Source organism: Panicum virgatum, chromosome 3N (genome assembly GCF_016808335.1).
Source record: "Panicum virgatum strain AP13 chromosome 3N, P.virgatum_v5, whole genome shotgun sequence".
In the NCBI taxonomy this organism is placed as follows: domain Eukaryota; kingdom Viridiplantae; phylum Streptophyta; class Magnoliopsida; order Poales; family Poaceae; genus Panicum; species Panicum virgatum.
Window position 1 is genome coordinate 50,147,398 of NC_053147.1, and position 17,708 is coordinate 50,165,105.

Here is a 17,708-nt window from a genome sequence, read left to right on the forward strand (position 1 = left end):
TATGGCTAAAACAAGATTCTAGGGACTTATTTGCAAGAAAAATCTAGAAAGGGCCTATCTTGAATTTCTTTTGAAATAGGAAGGACTGCGGGATAATTTTGAAGAAACTCAGGGTCTCTTTAGCAAAAGCGCATGCTCGGCGGTGTGTGAGAGTGTGTGTGTGTGTGCGCGCGTGTGTGTGTGAGCAAGAGACCGAGCGTCGGTGAGGAGACAGCGAGAGAGCGTCGGTGGGGAGACAGCGAGAGAGCGTCGGGGACAAGGAGACAACGAGAGTTAGCGAGAGACCGATCGCCGTTAAGAAGTTGTTAAGAAGGAGAGAGCATCGTGTTTGATTTCATAATTAAGAATGAAGAATTCATAATACATAAATACATGAGTTACAGAAATACACGAGTTACATGATAAATACATGAGTTACAGAAATACATAATAAATACATAAATACAAGCATTATTTACTCTCTATTTAAATACATGATTAAATAAAGTCTCTCTAATAACTAAATTCTATAACTAAATTATACACAATTGTAGCGAAAATGGCCACTCATGCCATATTTCAATATAATGTTTTGGTGATTGATATAGACAACACAACACTTGGACTAATATGATTGTTAAGAAAACCATTCTCAGGCTTTTAGGTTCAAGTGATGACAAAGAGAAGATAACCCCTCTTCGGTCCAAGGGACAAGAATTGAGGCATTTTGCTATCATCGGTTAAACCGACGTAGGGCAAAATGAACTCACCGGTGCAATCACAGAGAAGGTCTGCGGGCTAGGGTTTTACACCGGATTAACCGACACTAAAGAAATTGCATACGTCGGTGCATTGACAGATGAAGACAGAGGAAATTCTATACACCGGTTAAACCAACGATTTGATTTTGGTGAACGTCGGTGCAGTTGTCCAGAGAGTTAGTTTTTCAGCAACTACACTCACCGATTAAACCGACGCTGCATCGGTTGATTACGTCGGTCGATTGAGGTAGCCGTTGAAGTATAACGGATAGTTGGAAAATGCACTCACCAGTTAAACCGGTGATGACAAAAACAGGTGCATCGGTTTAACCGGTGATAGCACTTTTTGTCAGCCTTTTTCCAACAGCTAGTTTGGGGTGTGTGGGCTATATATATGCCACCCCACGGCTCATTTGAGAGTGCTGGAGACCAAGGAAATTTACAAGAGCCAAAGATCATCTCCAACCACCATAAAGCTTCATAGTACATCATATAGGCTTAAGCACACTTGTGAGAGTGCTTAGTGCTTGTAATAGGATTAGTTCTTGCGAGAGCTCCCTTGAGAGAAGCCTTGCTGCGGCAAGCAACTTGTGATCCGTCGTGTGACCCTCCGTCTTGGTGTGGAGTGGCAACGACACTTTGTGCGGGGGAAGAGGAGGCCCCCCTTGGTGGAGAAGCTCCGTAGTGGATTTCGGCCGGGTGACCGAGAGAGACGGTGGCGGTGCACGAGACTTAGTGTCTTGTGGGCACTTGCCTTTGCTTGCCAGCATCGCCTTAGTGGCGTAGTGCAAGATGTGATCGGAAGAGCCTCGGTGTCCCGTGGACGTAGGCGTTTGTGTCGAACCACGTTACATGACCGTGTCGACTCGGGAGTTTGCATCCCTCTTGCACTTACCTCTTTACTTATCGTATTACGCTTCCGCATTTAATCTATCTTGCATGCCTTTACTTTCCTAGTTAGTTTGATTAGGATTGGCTATAGGTTGCAAGTTTTTAGAGGTAAGTAGAGAGTAGCATAGATAAACCTTAGTCATAACTAGCATATGTAGGACGTGTTAGGTTTATCTTTTGCAAGTAGTTTGAGCCCAAGGACAAAAAGCGATTAGCGACCCTATTCACCCCCTCCCCCTCTAGGGTCGGACACCCCGGTGATCCTTACAACTATAAATAATGAAAACATTGTACACTATACATAAGACTAATAATAGAAATTCTCTCTAATAACTAAATTGTACACTTGTAACTAAATTCTCTCTTTAATATTTTAAAAGCATGAGGTAAAGTCCATTAATGGGTTTAGAAAAAAATTATCGAAAGCTAACTACACTTTATAGAGCTCATGTCTCAAAGCTCATAAGGAGAACAATTTTAGAACTTAGTATAAAATAGCAGTTATGAATAGCAGTTATGAATTTAATAGGGAAAATTGTAGATTCAAGATTAAATCTAAACAATTAAATTTACCATAGTAATGACCAAGTTTTATATTTCTAGCATGTAGTACTGGACTTAAGAAGACTAACAAAATTGATTTGACTCAATTTGGAGCCCTACATTTTGTAATGTGATTTTTGCAAGGAAACGAAGAAATAAAAACAAACTTCTCCTTTTCTTTTACACTGCCGGTCACTTACATGTGAGTCCCGCAGACTCTGGGCCCCACCGGACAGCGAGACAGGGATAGGGGAACGGGGAGGATGACGACGGCGACGGCGGAACTCGCTATCGGCGAGGTCTCCGGAATAATCAACGGCAACACTCGACTCCTCTCTTCACCGCGAACTCGACGAGCTACAAAACCCTAGGCTGGAGTGACAAGACGGAGCTCGTCGGCGACAATAGCGGCACGGCAGCGCGGTTCGACGGCGAACACGCGGGTCTAAGCGACGGCGAGCCAAACCGGCTAGTGCATCACATTCAGAGTCGCGAGGCGAAGCTATTCCCCCCGAATCGCGGCCGGATTAGGGTTCCGGCGAGGCTTGGCCATGCGCGGCTGCTCGGCGGCAAGTCCGCGGCGGTGGCATTGCCGCGTTCCGAGATGAGGTGACCGGTGCGGCTCGATTCATCCTAAGCCGAGAAACTAGAGCTCCTACACGGCTCGAAACACCCGGCGACGACGGAGACGATGTGGAGGCACGAGAGGGCCTCGTGAGCTCGAGGTCGAGTGCAACTGGAATCAATTGCGTCATCAACACGTGACAGTTATGGGACTTTACGTGTGCGAATTTCTTCTCTTTCAAGTTCAGTAGTCTCTTTATATTCGAAGAGTAGCCTGATGGGACCTTGATACTGTTCAAACAGTCGAACATACTTTGCTTCTCTTCCTTACTAAGAGTGTAGCATGCAGGACCTAGATAATGACGTCCTTTATCCCTTTTTTCTGGATGTAGGGCAGCCCGTTGTTTCATACGTTGAAGATCTTGCCGCGCTTCCAATATATCTTTTGCCTTATCGTAGACACCAAGGAAACCTAGAAGGTTCACACAAAGATTTTTTGTTAGGTGCATCACATCAATTGCGTGGCGGACGTCTAAGACTTCCCAATAAGGTAACTCCCAAAAAAATACTCTTCTTCTTCCACATAGGTACACGTTCGTCATCACTCTGCACTGATTTACTGCTGAGTCATTTTCCGAATACTACTTTTATATCTTTGACCATTTCAAACACCATTTTTCCACAACGGTGCCTAGGCTTGGTATGATGATCTGCCTTTCCATTTATATAATTGATAATGCATATAACTATAATAAATAGATACTATTCACTTATCAAATAAATTGATAAAATATATAAATACAATAATTTGATAGTATTCAAATATCAAATAAATTGATAACGCATATAACTACAATAAGATGCTACAAATAAAAATAATTACCACATGTATAAACTAAATCAAGTAATAACTGTTTCTAAAAATTAATTACTAAGTTATAAAGAAAAATAACTAACCTTTTTTTCAAAAAAACAAAAATTCCTCTCCCCTCACCTCACTCAGCTGCCATGAACAGTGAGTTCACGGCAGCTTGAGGGGGGAGGGGCTGGGGTATTTATAGGCTCGGGCCAAAGGCACCGGTTGGTTTCAATGACCCGGTGCTAAATTTTGTTCAATAGCACCGGGTCAAGGTACCAACCGGTGCCTTAGGCCCGAGCTCCTGGCAGCTGCCACGTTTCATCACCATAGGAACCGGTTATTATCATCAACCGGTGCCTATAGCGCCGCCTTCATTTGGTACCGGGTGGTGGTTCAAACCGGTGCCTATGCTGACGTATTGGAACCGGTTGGAACCACCACCCGGTGCCAATTGTCCTCCACTAGATTGGTCCAAGGCCAAAAATACCAGCTGCTGTTGCAGCCGATACCGATGACCCCATCGGTACCGGCTGCAACAGCAGCTGGTACCTTTGGTCTGGATTGATGGCCCGTTTTCTAGTAGTGAAACAGAACCTAACTCGACAAGATCTCGCTAATAATAGCCTAGCTAGCAGTAGTAGACCCCTCTTTATATCACTTTTTTTTTTGGTTGGAGCAATCAAAACCGCGAGAATTTACAATTATTTTAATCTTTTTTATATAAGTTATTGTTTGTAAATTTTGCAAAAGTCAGCAGCCCGATATTAGACCAGCTGCGAACACAGTAAATTAAACCAACCGTAAAAGAAAACATGCTGATTAAAATATTGAAGTATTTGTGCGGTTCCTCCTCGTTCGTCATTGACTGGCGTGGAAGCGCGATCACACTAAATGCAGGAGAATCCTGTGGAGATGTTCAGATTGGTATGAACGAAACACCGATCGACGAAGTCGTGACAAGGCACGCATGACGGCATCGTCACTCACGACCGTCACTACATCATTTCGTTTCTTCGCAAAGTAATTCCCATCTTATTATTCTTGGCGAGTACGAAATTGCTGAAATCGACGATGTTTTGCCAAGTTACATTTCTCACAGTGTTGAAAAATTGAAGTTATATCATTATTAAAAAATTAAAAGAAAAAAGACGCACATGATGATTACTAACCACAAGCACAATTGTGACATAAATCGGTTTGCCCTATAGCTTTCGCGAAATTACAAGTCAACTCTCTACCAACTATGAAAAAGGATCAAGATTTCCGTCATCCATCACCTGAAACCTACTAATCTCATTCCAGTCGCTTCGGCCACGTTTCCTCTCGTCTACAGTGTAGAGGGGGGAGGAAAAGGGCGACACAGAGGCGGACAAGGCTTCTGGCGGCGATTCCACCAGCCCCTCTCCTCTCCGATGGCCAGTCCAGCGTCGGAGAGGGGGGTGGACTGCGGAATCGTCATGAGGATGTACATAGGGTAGATAGGAGTCTATCTAGGCCTAGCGTGTGCTCGCCGTCGGGGATCGATGGCGGAGCTAGGGTTTGCTGCGGAGGGGAAGCCATCATCCTCGCTCACAGTCGGGTTGTCGAGGTGCTGATTCTCCTTCTGCAGATGTTGTTCCTCCCTCTGGTCGTCGGTGACGGTGGCATGGAGGGGTGGATTTTGTTCCTCCAGAGTGACTCAGGTAGTCGGGTATGGTCTTCTTCTCGATTTCCTCTGGGTGGATGGACTGGGTCCATCTGGCTTGCGGATAGGACTCTCCTCTTTGGGTTTCCTAGTCCGAGATGGTGCTGTGGTTCTTCTTGTGCGCTTTTGGCCTGCATGCCGGATTTGATGGGGCTGGATGTCATGCATCCTTGGTGGATGAAGGTGGAGAAGGGGGCAAATCAAAGCGGCCGACTGCTGATGGTCACGCCTCGCGAATCTCTTGCAGTTTACCAATGTTGGGTGTCCGCCCTTTGAGTTGCATAGGTGTGTTTGGAGGTTTGACGATCTGGTGCGCGGACTGGAACTCACAGAATGGGCTTCGGCGTCAGTTCCGGAGGAGGAAGATGAACAGTAAGGTCCTTGTTGTAATTTGCGTGTTCCTCAGGGACTTTATTGTAAAACTGAGATGTACTGTTTCACTGCTGTTTAAATAAAAATTGCATCTCTGTTTCGCAAAAAAAAACTACTAATCTCATGAAAATTATCGAGTTAATATTATGTACATCACAAATCAATTCCATGAAACCCCAAACAAATTTCCCCGATTTGAGAAGATAGAGGCCATGAGTTCAGTCTAGAGTTAATCTGATTGATTTTCACATCATTTTTCAACTGATTTTCAATTTCTTCTTATGGTTCCCGCTACAAATTTCAAAAGCATTATTTGACAAATATAAATTTTGAAATATAATGGAACCGGTTGTTAACTACTTCCTCTGTCCATAAAGACTATTTGTTTAGAAAATTTCAGACATACTAGTAGTAGAAAATGGCCATGCTATCTCTAATTAACTATGGTAGGTGTGATTGAAGATCGTGTTGTTTATTTGTTTATCTAGTTACTCAATAAATCCAAATGCACTGGAATAAAAAAAGTAATATCTACTTAAACATTTGATCGGCTCTATCCTTCTCTGTATAACTATTTCTTGGTATTTGATATTACTTTCCTACTATGTGAATAAACAGTCTTTGTGGTACAAATTTTGAAGGCTAAACGAACCTTTGCGGGGTGAAGGGAGTTTAGTTGCAGTAGTTTCATTTAATTTTATTTTTGAGCAAAATTTTAGAGGGTGCGCCTGCGCAATGGGCTTTTCTTATGGGCTCAAACCTCAAAGCCCATGTGGAAGGCCTTTTTCTGACAGAGAAATACAATGCTTGCGGCGGCTGTTTGGTTCCACACTTCCATTTTTTTTTCTCCCAAAAACATGGGCGCCGATGGCAGCGGCAGCGGCGGCCGGAAGGGCTCGTCGCCGGCGAAGCCATCCGAGGGCCGGACCTCGAGCTTGCTCGCTGGACTCCCCTCCCGCGGGAACTTCACGGAGAGCGACATCGCTTCTAGCATGGCACGTTCCCCACCACCACCCAAAAAACCCCAGCGCAGCCCCCTTCTTGCCCAATTTTTTTAGCTTTCTGCTGATTTCTGGAGCTTAGGATCTGAATCGATGCTGGTTTGGGGTTTGATTTTTGCAGGGAGGCCTCAAGGTTTATATCTGCCTTCACGACACGGCTCCTCCAGGTTCGTTCCTGGGGCTACGCATAGCAAGGCTTTACTGTTCTTCTAATCTAATACTATTTTTACGGCTCGCTTTGCGGGGTAGAAACTTTGGTGGCTTTTAGGGTTTATTAGTGTTAGTGGCAACATTCCTCGTATAAGCTACCGTTTTTCTTTTTCTTTGGGTTGGCAATGGTGTTATTGTCATTCTTGGTTTGTGGCTGTTGAAATCGTTTTCTTTTTTTTGGAATGGGATCTGTAGGAAAACGGTCATTCAGTTTTCTCCTTTGGATTTGGTAAATGGTAATGCTGTTCTGTTTCGTGCTCAGTTTTCTGTTGACTTGAGTTGTTTCAGTGGCACTAGGGGCGAGAGAGTTTTTAGAGATCCGTGGGAGATTGCATTTGCCTTTGCTTCTGAGAGTTTAGTTGTTTGACTTTTGAAGTTGCTTACAATGTAAGAACTTGGTAGTTTGTCTATTGGGATCTACTGCTGTTTCTCCGCCTGACAAATTATTGTTCTCATACTGTTGGGAGTGAAATTTTCTTGTTCTTTGTTTATTTTACTGATGATTAAATGCAAACTGTTACTAAGTAAACTAGGGGATGCTGCCTTCTAATAATTTTGTGGTTTTTGTTGCATGAATTAGAAAGTGTAATGCAACAACTTATTCAACTTTTCTGATTAATATTGCACTAATCTCAGTTTCACAATGAATTGTTTTGGATTTCACCGTGTTGATTTAAGTTATTCTTTGTGTTGTGTTTTGCAAAAGTTTTGGGTGGACATTTTTGTATTCTGCCTCAAGTCTAACTAGTTTCTGTGATTATTTCGGGATAGATTAGTTGTGCCTTATCATATTGCAGTCTGATGGAACCATTTGGTTTCAGCAAGACTGCAAGAGTATTAGTGTATTACGTTTTTCATTATATCTCTGTTGGATTTTGATCTTCAAAATACTGATGGAATTATTAATTTTCTGTATATTCTAACAACTGTGTACTTTGATAAAAGAATGTGATTTCTGATAACCCACAATCTTTTCTATGTATTTTCCGTTTATGCTCAATGTTGACACTTGATTGCGCCAAAGGATGCTAGCCCAATTGGTTAGTCACTCCGGCGGCACCCCTCAGGTTCTGAGTTCGACTCCCCGTGGGAGCGAATTTCAGGCTGAGGGTAAAAAAATCCCCTCGCTGGCCCCGTGTGCCAAAGCACTGGTTGTGAGACGGCCCAAGTCGGCCTGAGGACCCTTACATGGCCCAGGCACAGTTCCTAGGGGTTACGTCTCCCAGTGTCAGGGCGGGGCCAGGGTTCGGGGATTTTCTCGGTCGGGGAAGCCGAGGCTTCTTCTTAAGTTAATACCGGTGGGGCGGTCTTTCCCCACCCGGCCGAGTTGACACTTGATTGCCCCTATACCATGTTATTGTGTTTCTGGTAATATAAGAGTAAGCCTCTTAAGGTCATTTTTTTCAGTGTTGATTTTATTCATTACTATCTTTGTTATTGTAGAGGGACAAGTTGTGAAAACGGACACGAACAATATTCTAATCAGAGCTCTCCAGTTGAACAAACACAAAAGTGAGGCCAAAGATGTAAGCTGTAAGACACCAGGAGAAAGCAGCAGAGGAAAAAGGTTTGTCACTCTATCTACCTGTTAACAAACCTTCATTGTTGTGTATTATTTACTGCTTTCCTTTGTTTGTGAGCTGGCGGCAGTGTTTTAATAGACTCAGAGTTCAGTTCTGGGATGATGCCTGTATTTGTACTGGCTCATGTTAATTTTGACGAATCAACCTAGTTCATATCATATTACTTGGAGTTTCTATAATCTTAAGCAAGTCATGTCATATGGTCCTTGCCATTCTAAATTGATTTTCGAAAGGCTGACCGTTTTCCATTACAGATGCTGTTTTCATATTAGCCCATTCTTGATTGCAGAAGAACAGAAGTAAGCAAATATTACTTACCTCTGTGTTGTTTGCTGGAGTTGCATATGGTTAATGGAAAAAAAACATCACTAAACCTTTTTATCTAATTAAATATAACATTTTGTGTCACGCTCTGTAAAGTGGAATCCTGCTGTTGAATAGTGTTGCAGTCTGTAGACTTGGGATCTCTAAGGTGTCAAATCCTAGTATCTTGAATATAAGCCACAGCGAAAATCTTCAGAGCACACAATTTAAGATGAACTCAATATTTGTAGGACTTGTCTGGGATTAACTGATGAAAACATGAACCAGATAATACTCCCTCAGTTGCATCAACAAACCACTTTTTCCCATTGTTCTCTCAACGAATGTGTTATCTTTGACATATTTTCCTAGACTTTCTGCCAATGCTTTGCTTCATTGATGTATATTTTTCTTCTATTTTTGAGACCATCCATACTTCTTTTTATGATTAAGATGTGTATCAGTGACGAAACCAGTAGGGGGGCTGGCAGGGACCCTGGCCCGCTTCATGGTTCAGTTTATTTCTACTGAAACCTTTTAGATTATGAATTCAACTCTATGTTCTAGTGTTTGGTCCAAGATTTAACTTAGCTACCCCCTTCCCCCTAATCTTTCAATCCTAGCTCATTCCCTCATGTGTATGGATGCCAGCTTTTAGAGGAAAAAAAACAGAATCTTTAACTTTCCCTTTTCTAGTTTTTTTTTGCTTGGTATGGGCGTATTAGCTATACTTTATCTTCCAAGTATCTTATGTCCCCTTCCTTTTCCTTAATAGGAATGCTGCCAGAAATTTAGATGGCAAGAATCCATCAAAAAGACCTAACATTGGTAGCCCTGGAGGATCTTCTAGCCATGGTGAGTGCTTGATCATCTCTGCATCCCCTTCTGGTTTCAGCATTCATATCAGGTTTTATGTGTAATATGCTGAGTTAGGGAAGCAAATTATAATCATTTACAATTTGTTCTGCTGTTTGCTCATCCTCCAATGGTTCCACACAAATTTCGAGCGTGCATTTTGTTATTGTGTCCTTTTGTAACATAAACTTCTTTATTTTGGGGAGCCTATTTCAAGTCATCGCAAAAGGCCTCCAAATTAAGGATGGGTTGGAAATTCAATAGATGCCTCGTAGTTGTTGAAAAAGTGCTTCCCTGTGTAGTCTCTATTGCTTATAGTTTGTATGAATCCATTAGTATCATTAGGCTATGATTATTCTAGGGATTTGAGAAAATAACATGTAATTTTTCCAATCTCCTTATTTTATCTCTGTTAGTGTTTAGATTGTAAAATCCTGCAACTAGACCAGATTACATGCTGAATTCATATTTTCTTATTTGGACTTGCCCTGTTGACCAAATAAAGTTTCTAAGAACATATGATTTAAACCAGCACTTTTTGGGTGTATCTCTTATCATTAATAGCATCATATTCTTTTTCTTATGTCATTGAAAAAATGCTTTACTGAAATTTGTGCATCAGTATTAGCAGTATCCTTGAACCTATTGTATCTTTTATTGTTGCAGAAGAATCGTCATCTGGTTTCTCTGAGCTGACGCTTCAGTCATTTACTGTGGAAAAGTTACGCTCTCTTCTAAAAGAGAGGGGGCTCTCACCAAAAGGCAAAAAGGTAAGCAGAAATATTGTTCAGCTGTTGTATTGCTATTTTAGAATATGAGAGTTCACAAAGATGTGTCCACAACTAGGAGGTTACTAAACATTTCACATCCAAGGGACAACCATATTTCATGTCAAATGAACCTCAAATTCTTGAATTAGTTAATCGTTTTATTCATAAATTTATGACCTACCTCTATGTCCCATATTTTTCAGGAATTCTATATGCTCTGCCTATGTTGAGATTTTTGGGATTATTAAAATTCAAATACCTGATTTTCAAAGGAAAAAAATATACATCTAACAAGTTCACCTTTGGGATTTGACTAGAGTGATTTATATTGGCTGGTGGCATGGCAATGTGGTGACTCCTTGTGGTGGGCCACCATTTGGCAGGGTCACATGTTGAACAGATGGCGTTTCCCTATGCCTGCCACACACTGTTAGATTTCATGCACCAATCAGATGAGCCCAAAAGCTTAAGCTATTGGGAAGAGGTGGGCATTCCACTAATACTTCACAACACTCCCACTCACATGCAGCCGGAACAAGGCGCAAATGTGGAAATAAAGAAGGGAGCGGAGGACTTAAAAGATGCCTCTACCAAGACTCGAACTCGAGACCTCTGGCTTTGATACCATGTTAGATTTCATGCACCAACCAGATGAACCCATAAGCTTAAGCTATTGGGAAGAGGTGGGCAATCCACTAATACTTCACAACACACACAACAGGATGCAGCAGATTAGCTTTGGGATGTTGGTTTCAGGGGCGGAGACAGGGGGCGGACAGGGGCCTCCCCCCCCCCCCCCCCCCCGGTCCCCAAATTTACATTAGCAATTTAAATTTTGATTAAATTTTTATATAAATTTGTATGGTTGGCCCCCCTAATAATGAAAAAATCAACTTCCTGGCTCCACCCCTGGTTGGTTTCACAGATTGGATTTGTTGGCGTTGACTGGGGTGCTGATGCTGCTTGTGGTTGCCCTAGAGGGTATGATTCTAGCATGCCAAGGCGGCTATGGCACAGTAGAGCACTTTATGGTCAGTCCATGGCCCTAGCTATTGGAGGGGAAACTATTGTGAGAAGGGTAGAGTAGGTGTGCCTACATTCAAGGGTATAAAATGAGAGGGCTAGGGTTAGATGTGATGGGAGTTGAGGATATAGAAGGTAACATGAGGTATAAAATGAGCATGATCTGTGATCCTATATGACAGTGTGGATCCATGAGGTAGTGAGGTACCTAGTTTCTTGTAGTGGCATGCTATGTGATGTTTTTTTTAGCTTGTGGTTAACTTATATGGTTCACATGCATAAGTTGCAACAATGGAAATAGAGTAACGGGCATTGTTTTCAGGATCATGGGTGCTTTCCAGCTTAAATTGGATTCTGGAACAAAGCCCACATCCAAGTAGGGTGAACCCTGCTACTTCTACAAACATGGGAATATTAAAATCTATGCCTCTTTTTTCCTCCTTCCAGAGAAGGAAAATGAACTCAGCGCTAGTAAAACTTTTTTAGTATTGCATTTGTTGCCTACCGAGCAGTGTGAGAACCATGATTCTACTTGAGGAACAAAGTGTAGCACATTTTTTATGGTTTATTAGTATGAGCTTTTAAATTCAAGATATCCATATGAGAAGTGGTGCATCTGTTTGAACCACTCGTAAACTTTTGCCAACATAAATATCCAATTTCAAGTTTATGTACTTATGTGCGTACCCCACAGATTAGGGGCTCTATTGACTCATTTTACATAATTCATTTTCTGTCATTATTAAACCTAATGAACCGATCTCTTTCCTCCCTGTGGTCAGGATGAACTGATTGCTCGCTTAAGAGAGGCTTCACGTTGATTTGAACTGCAGCGTTGTTGATCTAGTGCCAACCACATTTTGTTGGGTGTCGCTGAAGAGCAGACTGAATGAATATCTTGCTGTCAGTAATGCTAATTGTCATGTCTGAAATTTCTGGAATGTAAGGGAATTACCCCAAGTTCTATACTTGGAGCTATCGAGAAAGACATGAGAAGCTTATCATTTGCTGTATGATCCATACTTCCTGCTTGTAGAGATTCCCTGTTGCTGCAGATAGTACAGAAATGGGGAGTAGCTGATATTTTCACATTGCATTTTTTGCTTTTCACTGTTTGGAAATATGATTAGTGAGACGCACCATAGTTAGAAATTCAGCATTTAGATTTGACATTTATCTATGCCTATAATCTGAATAGTCTGTGTTTTAAACTGCATAATGATGTACTCCATCCGTCCCAAATTATTAATCATTTTAACTTTTCTAGATTCATCGATTTTGCTATGTATCTTAGACATCAATTTTGCTATGTATCTTAGACATGATATGTATCTAGTATGCACCTAGAAAAACCAAAATGACTAATAAAGTGGTATGGAGGGGTCCTCGGATTTTTGGACCATTGTCATATGAAAGCTGTAAATGATGCAAATAAAAGCTGAAACGATGCGATCTTGATGACAGGATTCCCCTGATTTCTGTTTCTGAATTGGCATTAGAGGAACTCGCCCCTGCAATACTGCTTCAGTAGGCCAGTACCGTTAGCCATCGTCTCTGCAATTTGTTCCATCGAAAATTAATCATCAATTCATTTCAAGAAAAAAATTGCTTCCTGGAATATATAAAAAAGTAGCTGCAAAGTGATTTGATATCATTTGTGGTTCCTGGAATACATTTTTAAAGAAAAGTAAAGGCACTGGACGTATTTGAGGAAAGAAACATAGTAATTGAGGAATTGAGGCGTCATGAAATAAACATAAAAACAAGTAACTGTAAAAAAGTACAGATTTTCTTTCGCAGAAAACATAGTATTCCAGAAACATAATCGAATTCGTGGGTGTATTTGAGGAATTGAGGCCTTGGATCGTTCTAACGGTTGCATCTCCTAAGTCAAAACCACTCTGCAGCTGTGCAGAAACTATGGGCGATGGCTGCCCCCAATAAGGCGACGGATGCAAAGACTCTAGAACACAGATTATCAAAGTGCTGGACGCTGAACCAAAGACAAACTCAAGAGCAACATGTGCATTTTTTAACCAGAGCCAAACGCAAGAACAACATGCTTTGTTTTGTTCTATTCTGGTTGTGTTCAGTGTGTTTCAGTAGCAGCCACACGCCAGCCTTCTTGTCTACAAAGATCGTTGGAGCATAGGATCAGAACGTGAGCTGATCATCTAGTGTTCCAGTCAAGAAAGATAGATGATGTCTGCGATGACTTCACGCAAATTAAACATCCCAAAGTCACACTTGGCTTCACCAAATGCGGTTAGCAAAGGATTCCATTTCAGTGCATGCTTACGTAGTTCACCAGCTTTGTGTTGCAAAAATCTCTCTAGTACCAGTACAAGCACAAGCGAACACGGAGAGCGTTACTCCAAATGCTAACAGGAACAGGGTCGAGTAGAAATACTGAAATAGTACCAGTATGTAGATGTGGTGCTTTAATTCATATGTAACTAAAAGGTGCGAATTAAATTCATAAAAAATGTAATTATGTTTTTTCCAATAAAGATTAAAGCCCTGTTTAGTTTCTAAATTTTTTAACACGTTACAGTAATTTCGAACGTTTGACCACTAATTAGGAGTTTTAAATGTGGATAACTGATAAAACTCATTCCATAACCCCCGGATGAAATTACGAGATGAATCTAATGAATCTAATTATGCAATGATTAGATAATGTTGTGCGAGATGAATCTAATGAATCTAATTATGCAATGATTAGGCTTAATAGATTTACCTCGCGATTTCCCGTCCATCCGTGTAATTAGTTTTATAATTAATCCATATTTAATACTCGTAATTAGTGTTGGAAAAGGTGCCAAAAAAATTTGCCAAAAAAATTGGTAGGCCTAACTAGATTCTGGATACAGTCGGTGGATAACAATAGAGGGAGGATACTAGTAGAAGCTTATGTCATAGTATATATTTCTTAAAAAGTATGTTGTATTTAGTGGTGTTATACCTTTCGATTAGTAATTAGAATTGTTTGATTTCTTGGTTATAAATAAGTTCATGTGCACACGGGCTTTCAAGGCCAGAGAGAGAGAGATCCAGCTTGGTTTTCAAGACCGTTGGCTGCCGCCTAGGCAGCATCGAAACCGCTCCATTTCGCACTAAAAAGTCCCGAGCCTACAACCCATCCCGGCGGCGGCCGGCCGGCGGCGTGGCGCACCGCATACACCCGTGTCAAGCTCTAGCACAGCAAGAAACGATGGTTCAAGGCGCGCTGCGGGGCCCCTCCGACTACTCCCGCGAGCCCCCTCGCCACCCCTTCCTCCGCATCAACGCCAAGGTTCCCCATTTCGCCGATCGCGGTCGAACCTTATTCTTCTTTTTTTCTTCCCAAGCTTTACTTCTTGATTATTCCTCCCACCCGGGAGTGGTACGGCACTGACGGAGTTCCGGCCGCGCAGGAGCCGTTCAACGCGGAGCCGGCGCGGCGGGACCTGGCGGCGGCGTACATCACCCCCGTCGACCTCTTCTTCAAGCGCAACCACTGCCCCATCCCCGTCCTCGACGACATCGACAGGTTTTCTCCATCGGCTCCTAGCGTTGTCAGTCGTCGTTGCTCATTTGTTCACTGCTTGCCTCGCCTGATCCTCTATTCCTTTCTACGGCGCGTGGATTCACAGCTACTACGTGACCATCGGCGGCATCGCAGGTGGGCCGAAGCGGCTCTCGCTGGATGACATCAGGTGCGTGGTCCGGCTTGCCGCCTGTCCTCTGTTCGATCATATGCCTCGGAGGTTCTATCCGGTAATCTGTATGCTTGCTTTCGTTTGTTTGGTTGCAGGAAGTTGCCCAAGTACAATGTTACCGCCACTCTACAGGTGATTCTCTTGATGTTTCAATGATGCATACATAGTGTGGATTCATGGAGCTGGATTGGTAATTTGGTATGACGTGATTCGGGTTGTTCAGTGTGCTGGGAACAGGAGGACGGAGATGAGCAAGAGTAGGAAGGTCAGGGGCGTTGGCTGGGATGTTTGCGCTCTTGGGAATGGTTAGTATGCTTCACCGTTGAGACTCAGAAGTATCAGTTGCACCAGCAGTGACAAGAATCAAACTTCCATAAATAAATGTATCCTGAAGTTGCGTTATTAGCTTTCTCTTATCGTTCCTGTTACTCAAGATGTGCTTGATTTCAGCAACTTGGGGAGGAGCTAAATTATCAGATGCCCTTCTGCTCGTTGGTGTGTCATATCATACTGAAATCACCGCATCTGGCGGAAAGCATGTTGAGTTTGTTAGTGTTGATCAGTGTCCAGTGAGTATTCTGAATATATTTGTCTATCAAATTATGGCAGGCTTATTATATAGTGTATAAAATCATCTTCACAACACTGCCAGGAGGAAAAAGGTGGCCCATACAAAGCATCGATTCCCTTGGGCCAGGCAACAAATCCTGCAGCAGACGTACTGCTTGCATATGAAATGAACGGTGAGGTAAGACACTTGGATGACCGGATGGCCCAACTTGAATTTGCACTAATTTGCTATGTGCAATGCGCATTATTTCTCAGTATATTGATATGGCTATCTAAAGAATTATGGCATAATATCCTGATAGCCCTCTGACATGCGCATATCTGATTCATATCCCTAACACGTTCTGTTACCAAGGTACTCAAGCGTGATCATGGATACCCTCTCCGCGCTATTGTTCCAGGTGTCATTGGTGCCCGTTCTGTCAAATGGTTAGATAGAATTGACATAATTGAGGAAGAGTCTCAGGTTACGTATGCTAACTTAGTTGTTACATGCAGTTGCCTTTTCAGTTCCATTATAAGATGAATGTTAACTTTAGTCCCTCATGATTCAGGGTTTCTTCATGCAAAAAGATTATAAGATGTTCCCTCCTTCTGTTGATTGGGATAATATTGTGTGGTCAACCAGGAAGCCCCAAATGGACTACCCTGTTCAGGTATCTTAATTCTTAACACAATCTTGTCTCCAGTCAATTATGGAATCTACTTCAAATGTACCAAGCTTGTTATGATTTGTGTACTAATTTTCTGAAACTACTCTGATATTTTAGTCTGCAATATGTTCTTTGGAAGACGTAGGTGCCGTCAAACCAGGAAAGGTTACATGGATTACTTCCCTCAGCTTTTCTCACTCATCAGTTCCACTTACCTTCGCGATCTAACCCACTTGGAATTCATCATTACTGTATTCTTCAGGTCATTGTTGCTGGATATGCCTTGTCAGGAGGTGGCAGGGGCATTGAGAGGGTTGACATTTCCCCTGACGGTGGTAAGAGTTGGTTTGAGGCACACCGGTACCAAAAACAAGGTGTTCCATATGTGGCTGGTAACTTAACCAGTGATAAGTGGGCATGGGTGCTCTTCAAGGCCATTGTTGATGTCAAAGGCGACACTGAGATTGTTGCTAAAGCGGTAATCTTTATTCCTTCACGGTTCCTCTGTCTCCTGTTCATGCCCTTTTGTTTTATCTTTCAAGTTCAAGTTTAGTACAATGTAAATCCTCCATATGGCTTCTGATAAGAAGTACGCTGAATCTTGTCTTTCCTCTTTCACAAACCCTGCAGGTTGATTCCAGTGCGAACGTGCAACCTGAGAGTGTGGAATCGATCTGGAACCTGAGAGGGATTCTGAACACATGCTGGCATCGTGTCCGCCTTCTGGCAACACCTAACCTTAGAAGTTTCATGTGATCCCTCCAATCCAGGCACCCACATATTTTCATCAGCTTATGCTGTTGTTACCAACCCACAACCCAGCAACTTAGCATTGCCATTCCGGTTATGATCTGCACTGGAGTAAAGAGAGGCAAGAGGGCGTCAATAACTCCATCTCCGTGGAAATTTGTGAGTAACTTGTATGGATGCAAAAATAAATCCTTTATTGTACCATGGATGTGTACTCACTATTTAGGTTGCAGAAAGTTAAATCAGCTTCAAAATATTACCTCTTTCGCAAGCATTCATGCAGTGTCATTCTAGCCATTCACTTTGGCGTCTTCCTGTAACATCCAACCTCGCGGACAGTCCGCTTGGGGCTGCGGACGGTCCGCGACGGCCCTACTTCAACCACTCCAAGACTGCGGTTCGTCGGTCGCCGCCACGTGCCGACCGACGAGCTCGTCCCTACCCATTCCCATATGCCGCATTGAAGTCGCGCACCGCCCTCCACCCACCCCGCGCCCACTCCCTCACTCTATCTCTCTCTCGGTTCACTCTCCCTCTCCCTCCCGACGCCATGGGCGACGTTTGAGCGCCCTCCTCTTCACCGGCCAAATCCACGCATTCCCCCCATGGATTTCAAATCCACCGCACCGGAAGCTC

At 42.7% G+C, this 17,708-nt stretch overlaps 2 protein-coding genes across 3 annotated transcripts; both read left to right on the top strand.

Moving 5' to 3' along the window:
• Positions 1-6,420: 6,420 nt before the first annotated feature.
• LOC120666110 lies at positions 6,421-12,670 on the top strand. The gene is made up of 6 exons (XM_039945900.1): positions 6,421-6,648; positions 6,776-6,821; positions 8,308-8,431; positions 9,526-9,605; positions 10,272-10,375; positions 12,181-12,670. The coding sequence occupies exons 1-6, from the start codon at positions 6,457-6,459 to the stop codon at positions 12,217-12,219; spliced, it is 585 nt and encodes a 194-aa protein (XP_039801834.1). The 5' UTR covers positions 6,421-6,456; the 3' UTR covers positions 12,220-12,670.
• A 1,774-nt stretch (positions 12,671-14,444) lies between these two features.
• LOC120666111 (sulfite oxidase-like) lies at positions 14,445-17,331 on the top strand. 2 transcript variants are annotated; one of them, XM_039945901.1, is made up of 12 exons: positions 14,445-14,693; positions 14,815-14,930; positions 15,034-15,096; positions 15,195-15,231; positions 15,323-15,404; positions 15,550-15,668; positions 15,752-15,847; positions 16,025-16,135; positions 16,224-16,325; positions 16,440-16,487; positions 16,585-16,800; positions 16,953-17,331. In XM_039945901.1, exons 1-12 carry the CDS (start codon positions 14,613-14,615, stop codon positions 17,076-17,078), a joined length of 1,197 nt encoding a protein of 398 aa, XP_039801835.1. In that variant the 5' UTR covers positions 14,445-14,612; the 3' UTR covers positions 17,079-17,331. The 2 variants fall into 2 exon arrangements, with proteins under 2 accessions (XP_039801835.1, XP_039801836.1); XM_039945902.1 differs by having other exon boundaries at positions 14,448-14,715; positions 16,953-17,328.
• Positions 17,332-17,708: the final 377 nt, after the last annotated feature.